General features: G+C 40.3%; 1 protein-coding gene across 2 annotated transcripts in view; it reads left to right on the forward strand.

Moving 5' to 3' along the window:
• The window catches only part of kkv (hyaluronan synthase-like protein kkv), a 133,282-nt gene that overhangs the window by 109,055 nt on the left and 11,623 nt on the right, over positions 1 to 12,604 (forward strand). For both annotated transcript variants that reach the window (XM_022814597.2, XM_086975892.1), the window contains exons 19-20: positions 7,162 to 7,322; positions 11,663 to 11,879. In XM_022814597.2, the coding sequence (XP_022670332.1) occupies positions 7,162 to 7,322; positions 11,663 to 11,879 (378 nt within the window). The remainder of the gene's footprint in view (positions 1 to 7,161; positions 7,323 to 11,662; positions 11,880 to 12,604) is intronic.

Raw genomic sequence — 12,604 nt, forward strand, 5'->3', positions numbered from 1 at the left:
GTACAAAAATATCTCCTAAGCTACTACTACGGGTCCCGTTACTGCTGCTACTGTTGACAAAAACGTAGATGACAGGACAGAAATCAGAAATGTTTCTCTGACTCTTATTTCGATCTCCAATAGCAACTTGCGCATAGAATAAATGCAGTCGCTGCCTTTTTAGTCCTGTCCTAGTTCCATCTACCTCTCCCTCGATATCCCCGAAACGAAAATAGAGAAGCGCCTCCTTCCTTATAAGCTGCGTTTACGCTTGAAATACTGAACACTAAAATTTTTAGTGGTAATCAAGATTCTAACGGTTGGAAGTTGACATTTCCATCAGTAGATCTATGAATACCACTAGATTGTCGCTTTAAAAGCAAAATTCTATACGCCTGCCTCGAAATGAGTAGAACATTGATTGTGCGCCTACCTGCACTCAACGGCGCTCACAGAGTTTCTGTTTATTGAAATCGTCTACCTGTTCGCACACCCTTTCGCGTTTTGGTGTGGTCCCACGTGAGTGCCACGTTTCCGCGTATAGTAGCTTTCTGTGCGGCGGCACCTTCTCTGCTGATATCGAGCAGGTGTAGCTGCTGTTCTTATAGCTGCTTTCTTTTTTTGCTACTTTGCCATTCGTGCTGATGACGCTCTAAACTTCTTTTCTCGTTTGTTGACGGGTGCGCTCTGTCTGTCCGTGTCACTAAAGACCGGATTTTCTTTTGTGTTTTACTAAAAGTTACCTTCTTCTTTCTGCCTTGCTATGCTGCAGCCCTTTGCTGTTGTAACCCTTTGCTGTTACCTTCCCTTTCATCTTATCGTTGCGCCTTGGGGGCAAAAATGGACCCTGCTTGCTTAAAGAAACACCTAGCCTTTTTTGTTGTCCTATTTTTTTTTATCTGCGGCTGTAGCGATAAGGGACTGCCGTTTCTTTTCCGGACATTTCGGGATATGAGTCAGGTTTAAAGGCAGTTTCAAAACAGTACTGGACTAAGTGTTAATGTGTAGAGTCACGCCTTTCTGTGCACTTATTCGGATAAAACGTGAGAGTCATAAAGAATAGCTTAGAACAGCATTTAGACAGACTGGGCAAATTGGGATCTTAAAGGCTTAGCACGTGTTGAGCGAAATCCTATCTTTCCGACCGAAGTTCCTTGTGTCGAATCAGTAAAGGAAATCAATCTACAGTAAGAGCAAACGTGCTGCAGTCGCTGACCGGCGGACCGCTCCGTGGAATTACTCCCCGGAGTTCTAAGCAATTGAAAGGGTCGACATGTTTTCCTTTGGCCGTCGCAGCCTTCCAGTCGAATTGGTTAATACTGCAACAGCCAATTTGATTAAATAAAGCCCATTTGGGTTGCTTGTTGTACTGTTCGCAAATTCTGAAAGGCGACCATTCTCGGTCGCATGAACGATCGGAACTCCCGAGCGACTTAGTGCTTTTGGTTCGGCTTAGGTAAAATCCTTCCATTGCCACGAACTGCCTTATTCTACAACGCTGATACAAAAGTATCGACCAGCTGGCTTTTCTAGTTAACTTAGTAAGCTGCTCTGCTTTTGTGCAACGTTTGATTACGCTACGAGTTTTTTGGTCATCTGCTTTTCTCAACTGTCATCAGAACAAGTCGTTATTCAAGGTTCGACGAATATTTTTTCCAGCTTCAAATTTGAATTATATTCACTTAATAGAAATGTTTGTATTTTTTGTAGATTTTAACAAAATATAGAAAGGATTTTTTTTTCTGGCAAACGTCAAGAAATTTCAAGCGTAGAGCGTGTGATTCAGAAGTCGCCTAAATTTTTGGATACTACAGTTATGTGCATCCTGATTTCTTATCAAAGTAGTTTAAAAGGTGCGCCCATTGAACATGGCCTTTGTCCTATGTTTACTTCGAGACTTAGAGGTAACTTATACTGCAGAATTACCATTCACGCAAATGTCGCATCTCTACTACCACAAATAGCTCTTGTGAGGCCTCGTTTCCCTCATGGGATGTCACGAATGATACTATCCGAGCGAACATAAAAACATTGTTGCTAACGGGAGCTTTCCGCGTGCATGACCAAAAAACGCGTTCAGTCATTGGCGTTTTTTAAAGGATCGTCGTTTTCTTTCTTACAATGGTTATCGCAAACACCGCCTTTCAATAACAGGAAACACAGCGATATAGCTATTGGTGTTGTTTGTGGCAATTTCTTACCTAGCTCAGATAGACGCTTATCACGTGACACGGATATAGCACACATAAATAAGCCGAGACACATAATATCATTAAGCTTGTTTCTATCCAGCCGTACTTCTTCCGTTGTTTACCGTGTGATGCCAGTGTACTATGCCTAAATAGGTCTGTGAGGAGTTGTCGGGGTTCTTGCTGACGCGACCTAGTATTGTTACGTTTGGCGAGTGGCATCTGGAATGCAGTAAGGACGAAACAGACGGATAGAGAGTATGAGGGAATCGTTCTAGGAGATGCTAAACAGAGAAAAAAAATGAAGAAATATGGAAACGCAGGTAAAGAAAGAGTCCATGAAAAAAAATGCGTAAAGAATGTGCTAAGTTTGCCTAAGATTAAATAACCTTAGACAAGTACGTGGGCTTAATGCGTGGTGTTCCTTGTTGATATGCGCATGGTCGGCCTTCACAGGGGTGTACCTACTTCTCTGTCTAGAGGCCAACACCTGAGAGCAACCATGCCTCCTCACTTCATCGTCAACTTCGCTAGAAGAGAAGACAGAAATGGACGCGGAAAACGGCACATAATGTTCCTTCAGGGTAATAAAAACTCAGCCTTTTCTCAGAGATAACACTTCAGTGTACCGGAGTGTACAGCGGAGGTTCAGTCGAGGATGGTAAGGCGGACGCTCTTCGCTATCTACAATATACCGAGTACACTTTGCCTGTGTCGCTGAAGCGACCCTGTACATCGTTCCGACATGTAAATATATTGTCTATACAAGGCGCCCGCTAGTGTTGAAATAACTGGCAATTCTTTCCCTAAGGTCTAGAGGGAAAGTTAGGACACTTCCGCGGGACGGCCTTCTTCACCCACGACTCATCCGATAGATGCCACTGTCATAACTGTTGTTATTAATGTTAAATTCCTCTCCTAGTTGTTCCATCTGTCGCGTTGTTTTTTCTTCGTGCGTTTGAGCCTTTTGCTAACTACTGTAAGGTACGGGAGTGGCCAGAACGGTCGTTCTAGGGCTGCATGTTAACGATCAAACTAACATCTTCCGTGACAGTTTCGGGTCTACTGTCAATTTCAGTTACTATATGCCCCCTTTCATGTGGTTGCTAATCGCGCTTGGATGCTTTTTGGCAACACCCAGGCTCGGTTTCGCATGCAAGAGGCCTTTGCTGGGTGTCTATGTTTTGTTGCAGTGTAAAGGTTGTCTTCATCATCAAACAAGATGTAGTCAATTGTCGATCCCCATTCTTGTCAAATTACATCCGCAGATATTTCACTGTAGTTAAAATATCTTCCCTCACAGAGATAATATTTTTTTCATTAAACATACTATTTAAAGTTGTTTTTAAAATGAGAAACCTGAATATTGTCTGTCATAAGAATTTCTTTCTTCCTTGTCTGTATATTTCGTTGTGATTTTAGAGCAAGAGGCGTATATCGTACTGCAGTATCGAAATACATAACAGGCACTATATTATGTGTATCGCGACTAGAAAGCATTAGTAATGATTCTTAGCGGAATCGATACACGGTAACAAAGAAGATACGCAGATTTGAGTGTGATAATTTTCAATGATAAACCGCACCAAAAAACAGAATATTACCATCAAATAATGTAAAAAGTTCACAAAGTCGCTAATCAATAACAGGGATTCTGATGATAACAAGAAAACGTGGCGGCAATTATCCGGTCTAGTTTTTCTTTTTTTTTTTTTTTATATTAACCACAATATCTACTTAGAAGCTTGAAACATTTTTAATTTTTTTTTTTATTACACAATGGTTGCATCTGCTACGAGCAGTTACGAGAGTGAAGACGTGTACGCCTTAGCTGGAAGCAGCTTGAATACAGTTCTAGCAGTTACGATACCGTTGGTCTCCTTATCATGGCTGTACCGACAACATCAGAAGGCGCTCAATAGTTACATTTTTAGATTTGGTAACGGTAGTTTTACTCACTGGAAGAACAGAACAGAAAGTGTCATTGTACACTCTATCAAATTTTATGGCGTTGACTCAATTTTGCGTCATCGCACTTCGACTGTGCCAGACTTGCGTTTACGAATGCACTTGCAACACAATCTATCCTTTCTTACCCTTCCATGGCCCTATTTTCAGGTACGTCGAGGTAGGCCTACATGTTTTCCATTGTATATTGAGATCGCTAAGGGCAAGTAGCTTCTTCTGGTTTGCTAAAGTGGCCGCAGTCTCATCAAAACTTCCCACGGCTGGTGGTACCAAAACACACATCCTCACCCCCCAGCCAGATGTAGCCACTGCACAAATCGTCCACCGAATGTCCATCCTCTCCTGCGGAAGTTTAAAACCTCGCTTCTCCCATATAGCTTTTAGGGGCGTGCAACCAAATTGAGTTTTGGCTATGACTATTCGATTGACTGTTCACTGTCGTCCAATGGCCACGGCAACGAGGAAAATTTTAATAAAATATCGGTTGCTTAGCTAGTCACAATTTCTTTCCCTTTTCATTGTGTAACGGTTGTTCTGGGGGTTGTTGTCCTGGGAGCTGACAACTGAAGTACTAATAGCACGTGGTTCAAGCTATGGTAGTTTGCTAGATGTAGGTACATATACCATTTCCTCCGGTTAGAGTTCAGCGGGAGAAAAAAAATGGGAAAAAATAATAGTCTGACCACCAGATATCGTTCCTTAGCCCCCTTGATTCTTCCTTCGCTGTAGGTTCGCTGTAGAATCCAGTTTGTAAATTTGCGTCAGATATTAAATTATTCTTCAAAGATAAATTTTTTGTAAAGATCTATTTTTGTTATCGCAAATTGTAGTAATTGTGCCTGGGACCCATAAAGAAGGAGATCTGAAGAGGCACCTCTGGCATTGAGGCTAGTAAGTGGGGAGCTTTTTTGGAATATGCATAGTAGTACCAGATTAAACACACGAAGTATGCAATCTGCTATAACTTGAGTTATGATGATAGGATCAAATACTGTAGTGCATGCGGTTGAAAGCTTGATTTTGGTAGATCAGAATGGATAAGTTCAAACTTGCAAATGCAGAGAAAAAAAGGAAAACGGAGTAAGGTAACGTTTAATTGTCATTGAGTCGTCGCCGAATGTGAATGTAGTGGTATCGTTGTTTTGAAAGTATTGATATTACCGTACATAATATGTATGATTGTATCTCTGAAGCACACTTTTGTCAGCCAATGAAGATCGTCAGCAATGCCTCCATGAAATTTAAGTAAATTTTCTCAGTTCGAACAATTGACCATGTCAAATATCTATCTAGCAGACTTCTATAAATAGTTTTTCACTGCAATATAGTATTAAATCACTCCCAAGCCGACCAGTTTTTCAGAGAAATTACGAACCGCACTCTTGAGAACGGCAATTCTCATACGCAGCTTGTTTTTACCCTCAGCTTAAGAAAGCCTACTGGCGGCTTCATAAGTAGACTGCTGATAACGGACGTAAATGCTTCTTCTTACCTACAACTGTGGTATAATCCTAGGTTTTGTCGAGTATTCATTCCTTCTTTGTAACTGGGACCGTATTTAAATCGAATTGAAGTTTATTGATCTCAACTTCCCAAGATCATTATGACCATTTTATATTCTTATGAGGCCATTGGGGGCGCTGGTAACAATTCGAACGAAGTTCTTCCTCAATAGAAGTTTCAGCTTTTTTTTTTTTTTTTTTTTTGTTTTTATAAATGGCTCTCTGTAATAGGGAGCAAAGGGATTATCCTCATTTCAATTTGCGATTTTGACGATTCTGCTATCCTCTGGAGCCTTGCTGATATCCTTTTTTACTGCCTCTTCTTGTTTAGATCTTTTGCTTTCTTCTTCGCACATAATTTAAGAGGCGTTCAATCCTACGACGCTATTAATCTCTGGAAGGGGAGGCGGTTAAGGTAGATGTTTTGTGATCCCCTTAGAACGACTTCCTAACTCCTGTTCAAGCTCACCAACCGGTATTAGCCCCTGGGGGAGACGATTAGGAAAGGGCGTTATTTTGGTGAAAAGTTTCGGTGACAGAACGATTGCGCGCATCGTAATCTAATGCTATTTGTTCTGAATGTGATTGTCTGCCCGTGTGATGGAAGTTGCCGCCAAAGCCTCTCTAAAGCTTAATCAAAGTCCCACATTCCAAAAATCTTAATTCTGGTGAGTATCAGGAAAAACCTTGCCGAGGCTTTAGGGATTGGCTTTTGAGGCGCCTGCAGTCGATGGTTGATTAAGAGCTAACGAAGAACTTGCAGTTATTGAAAAGTGTGGGACACCCTAAATGAAGCCGCTAGGAAACGTTTCTTATGCTCTTTGACCCTCTGATTCGAAGATTCTTTCCTATTTTTTTGGATTACTCTTGAGCTCCGACTCAAAATTATGAGAATGAGAAAAATAATTTTACGAACCTTTGCATATGGGTGACAAAGGTCTCGAGAATGTTAGATTAGGACGGAGAAGGAAGGACATGCGGCGGCCGGGCACATCGCTAATTTTTTTATTCTGCATGGGCAGCTGATTACGTTCCAGGACGCTGCTAGGGCGAACTACGTAAGTTAGGTGAGGCAGTACTAAATTAAACGACCTAGAAGATCCTTGTTTACAATAGACAATTGGCCTTCTACGCGAGACAGCCGAAAGGCTGCGTTCTGTTGTATCTGGTTAGTCTCAGGTTATTTTTTTACATTTATTACCTGTGATGGCTATCATGTGTGGTAAAAATAACAATTTATTCAGTCGACGAACTTAGGCCGCATCAAAGCTCTGGTTGATGACCGATTTCGTAGATAAATATTTATAATCTATATGCCTAAAATATTTCTAAATTCGAGGTTGGTTGTATTGGTATGAACGCAATTCGAATATCGTACAAGACTTGACACGCTCGAATGTTCTTGCTAAGGGCTACGCATGAAATAGGACTAAAATAATATGTAAACTAATGATAAGCAAGCCTTAATAAAATAGACCTATTTATGCTGTGTGGTCACATTTTTTTTGTATTTCTGATTACAGAAAGCCGCCCAAAACGTGATGATATGCTGAACCCATACTGGGTTGAAGATAAAGACCTCAAACATGGTGAGGTCGAGTTCCTGTCACCGGCTGAGATCCAGTTCTGGAAGGATATGATATCCAAATACTTATTCCCTATCGATGAAAACAAAGAACAACAGGTGATTCACAACATTTGCTTTTCTTTACTGAATATATTATCCGTATTTACTCGAGCGCATATAGCGCGTAGCTGCTTCGTAACCGCTTTCGAACAACAACATTAGCAAGACACCGAATTGGCAGAAAATTTGTCTCCAATTTCAAGCGGTCTCGTGTCTAAACACAATGTTTATGTAACAAAGATATGTTATTTAATGTCTATCTTTCTTGCAAATTGTCACGAGTAAGTTTTTTAAACCACATCTATTTAGACGTTGGATGTAGCCAATATTCCAACGGAAGATGCACAGTGAGTCACAGTCGTGAGAGCTAGTACGTCATCCTTAGAATGCTCTTTCGCAGTCCGCTGCTTCAATTTAAATCAACATGTAGAATGCGTGTCATGTCACGTACGCCTAGAGCATCCTTCTCCACCGATGTAGTCTGGTTAAGATACATGAACAGAAGACAGGACCTTGGACCTTCCTTGGCTCGGCCTGTTATAGCTAACAGAAAATTGGTTACAGGCAACATATCCTACACACACATATATATACATATCATTAAATTATAGTGTTTTTACGCATTGTATGTCAACTCCTCGAATGCAGATGCCGCGCATTTGGCATTGTCAACATCTGTGTTCTTTGTGAAATCTTAGAGGGTGCGTCACAGATATTGTATTCTTGTCATGCTGAGAAGTTTTTTTTGTGTCACACAATGATGTCAATTGCTCATTGTGGTGCTGATCACAGCTAGTACGAAATTCTGACGGCTTGCACATTTTATATTCATTTATAACATAGGTCCCGTTATTCGGTTCTTCTATTGCTTCTTCATGATTTTTTTTGCCAACGCGTAAGTTAAGGTTTGTTTCTGCCGAAAGTCTTCTCAATAACAATAATAATGATCAAAAGTTTTTCATGAAATAACGAATTAAAACTTAGTAACAGTGGGTGTTATTGTTGGAGTTGACAAAAGTGAACAATGGAAAATATCATAGCACTAAAATCTTATTAAGTGTTCTCTGTCCGGATCAGCTGATTCCACTTCGTTTCCTGTTTATTTGCTCCACTCCCGAGCACCAGCACACATCTATCATTCATTTAGTGCACCTAGACCATGCCCTTACACCTGGCTCATTCGTATCGCTCGTTAGATAGATTTGTATAACGAAATAGATGAGATTAGCTTTACAGCTAATCGCCTCTTCGTCCTTATGAGGCATTTTCTTGACCTTCTTAGTGTTTCGTAGTTATGTCTTTGTGTGTTGGCTCAAACCGCCCATCGACGCAGGACGTTAATCTATTTTCAATATATCTGAAAGTGAGGTTTTTCTCGTATTCCCGTCTTCAGCGGTAGGGTCTGAGGCCTCTTCTAGGCTTTAGCTATAACGAGAGCGGTCGACGTAATTGTACGAGAATTCGGAGCTCCCGAAAAGGGCACATTATTATCAAATAAAGAAAAAGCAGAATGGGCCAATTCGAGCTAAGAAGTGCTAGAGAAAACGTAAATAAGCGGCTAGAATCGTAAAATCAGCTGATGCCTCGATAAATCTCATAAAAGCTATAATTCTAATGATATTTAGTATAAACGAAAGTTAGCAGGTAATACCTGTTATCCGAAGTGCGTTGGCCAATGACAACGGTTCTTCCTGAGCATCATACACCGGACTCTTCATGGAAGACCTGAGAGGGGCACTTTTTGTTAAAGCAATAAACGAGCATACCGGTTCGATATCGATTCCGTTGTCTATTTAGGAAAGGAGATGATTCTATTGCAGGAAAATACCTACCTGACTAAAACATATGAAAACGACTATTCATGGACTAGCAAATGCTGTGAACTTTTACGTTTGATACCGCCGTTAGGTATTGCTTCATATGGCATGCCGTCAGCTAGGAACAAACTGGGTGTATGCTCCTCACCTTGGTACCTGGACTGCCTTCTCTGCCTTTAAATTTAGTGAGCAACGTTACCATGACGAAATACTCGGAACTGAACGAGTATGAAAAAAATTTTCAAATGATAGACAGCTCCGTTTGGACTTACATTGCATTAATACCGTTAAGAGCTGTTTCTTCCTCCGTGGATTGCAGCGTGAACTTATTACGTAAATAAACTCCGTCTAGACGCGTCTATTTGCTGCAAAAAATAACTTCCGTTTTAGCTATGGTAATTGGTGTTTTCTATGGTTTTTGCCAATTTTCAATATGACGATGAACCTACATAGAGTGCCAACATTCATAACACTGACAAGGACAGAGCGGGCCAAGTCGCTTGAGTCTTCATCAAAGGTTCTACCACAGCGTGGTATAAAGTAAGAGTGGCGAAATGCTTTATGACCAGACTTTGCGCTGCAAAACGTCAGTCTTGCACTTCAGATGTTTTTGCAAAAACATAATATACTAGTCAACGGTTAATTCAGCGGGTTCACGTCATCGAATACTTATTAAAGAGCCAAAGTTGCATATTTTCCTATTTTCTATTTAAATAATTAGAGTGAGACATCTTTCGATTAATATTGATGGAGCTGTCGAGGTTATCGCCTAGCTGCCTTCCTCTGCCGAGTCGTTTTCCTATTCGACACGATTCAGTCAATTAGCAGCGAATCACAATGAAAAAAAAAAGTGCGAGTCCTTAGCAGGCCGCTGCTTACTGCGAAATGTTTATGGTTTCATTGGCATAAATACATATACCGGATAACGAGGGTTTAAATTAAGGAAACCTATAGAGGCCTGTGCGTCATAACAAGCATATGCTCAATCACTACTTCTGGTATAAGACGGAAGCCAGTTCGTTTCAAACAAACAACAAACTCATCGTAGTGAAAAATAATACGTCCTTTTTGAAATTTTGGTAATGTAAGGATCAGACGTTCTCTGATCTTTTTCGCGCTAGACGAACCCAATGAACGAAAGTGAACAGAACTCCTTTACCAGTTCTCATGCAGCTTCTGAAATCCAAAGGAAAGTTTACAAACCTAACCGAAAGATCTTTGACGAAGTTTAAATTTAAAGAAATAAAACTTCACAAAAATGGCGTAAACGACATTTTTGATGCACGTAGATTTTTGACGCAGAAATTACCGGCTATTAGAGAGAAAGGAACATCTATTAGCAATTATATTGTCGAGATAAGTTTGGTTTTTACGAGACTGTTACTCGTCGTGGTGGCTTTTTACCATTTTGAGTTTTTGTATTATGGTCCTTCGTACTCCTCGTAGTTCGTTATCGAACTGAAAGTACGTTTTTTGCGGTTCTAACGGCACAACGAAAACTTGGTATGTTCGAGCGCTTGGGAAATTATTGATATGTCACTGATAAGAATTGTCCTCAATTTTATTGAAATCAACCATAAAAATTATCATTGTAGAGTAGTATCATTCAAGAGTAGAGAAAAAAAACATCGAGGAATCGTTTGTGACAAATCTCTGTGAATGATAGGCTGATAAAGCTAAACAATAGGTGTACGCAACCGAAGAACTGTAGCATAAAGCAAACAATTTTCTTTGCTCCTGTGTAGAGATAACCGGAATGACCGACAAGTAAATGAAGGTAAAAGAAGAGATTATCTCGAGACCTCCGCTTTCGTACAACAAACCATGGCTAGAGAGAGTTCTTGCTTCAGATAGCTACAGTTTGGTAGCACCAGCCAAATTGGAAGAAATCAATACAAGCAACGTACACAGTTACAATAAGATGTTTTTCCCGGTTGATCAGTGGTTAGAGAGCGATTCCTTTGCCCTATTGAGCCGTTGTCCTTCTCATAAAATTCTACCTTGAACATAAAGTGCATAGCTTTAGTCGTGTGGAAAGAGACTTGAATCTGTGACGCTAATCTCTTTGACGATTATTAAAGATTACTGTCACAATTAAGTAAACCTGTAGAGCCGCCTATTCTATAACAACGAGATCTAGCTTCATCTAACAAGTATCCTTTATCTAGAAAGTAGCTTGTCAAACCCGAACAATCCAGTGGAATATATTCTTTAACTTCGGAATATTATATTTGAAATTAATAAGCCATTTCCAGTTGCTAAATCCTCGTGCGGTTTGCCATCTCTGATTCGAAAGAGCTGATGGTATCGGCAGCCTTTTGGCCGTTTACTAAGGAAAATTTTCTTTGTATCGTTGTTTTCTATCTATCGTTTTTTTCTTCGTGTTTCTATCGACTATCTTAATTTTTGAAGAAGTTTAGTTTGCTCAATAAGTAAAATGCAACTCCAATACCTTGAGGAAATCTCCGGCGAAGTCTACGTTGGAGAACCGTTCTGTATACTTTGATCCAGCAATACAACAAAAAGTATATAACAATATATACTGTTTATTTGACTTTTAATAACTTTTTCATTTAACAGGCCCGTGTTGCTCGCGACCTGAAAGATCTACGAAACAAGGTCGTATTCGCATTTATCATGTTCAACGCACTCTTCATCCTGATCGTTTTCTTGCTCCAGCTGAATAAGAAACAGCTGCATATTAATTGGCCGCTTGGGGTAAAAACAAACATCACGTTTATTCCCGACACCTCCCAAGTCATCATCGAAAAGGAGTACCTCCAACTTGAACCTATCGGTATGTCGATAACATGGTCTACGTTTGCAGATAAACAAAAAGGCTGCAAAATTTCTGAGTGTCACTGACTACCTAAATTTCTAAAGTGGTCCGGATTAGTGTTTAGCTGCTGTCATCATTACAATTAAATCTCAATACCAATTGCCGGCAAACGGTTAAAAGCACTGAGATAAATCTATGAGATACCCCACTGCGCACATGGCATAAGACGCATGTGGCGAAAAGTTGTATTGAATTATACTTAAGGAAGAAATGAGGTTTGAATGTCAGAAGAAACAGCGTCAGTTAATATACGTAAAAAGGTTGCCATTGACAGAAGTATATATAGACCTGTTATAGTAGAAAAAGGCTATATTTCCAACGCACAACGTACCTGGCATTTTAGTACATGTCGAGTTGCCAACAGCTATTTAGTGTGACATTTTGTTGTCCAGCGATACTTCAACTCGTAGGCGGCAAGGCCTGTTCAATAACTTTTCTACTGGACAGACCCACTTCAAGGCATACGCAGCAGTCCCTGATCAACGAACCATAGATAACAAATGGAAGTCCTGGTTTCCAGCTAATCTTTCGTTTGTTGCACTCGCTACGATTGTATCAGAACATCAGGGGTAGCCCACGTTCTCCTTCCCCCCAGTAACCTTACTTTTGTCACACGATTCCCTTTTGTGCATTTATCAGTAAATTATACAAGCTATGGCGTACTGCTAGTGCAAGAGCCTCTT

The sequence above is a fragment of the Varroa destructor genome, unplaced genomic scaffold (genome assembly GCF_002443255.2).
Source record: "Varroa destructor unplaced genomic scaffold, Vdes_3.0 BEIS01000007.1, whole genome shotgun sequence".
Lineage (NCBI taxonomy): Eukaryota > Metazoa > Arthropoda > Arachnida > Mesostigmata > Varroidae > Varroa > Varroa destructor.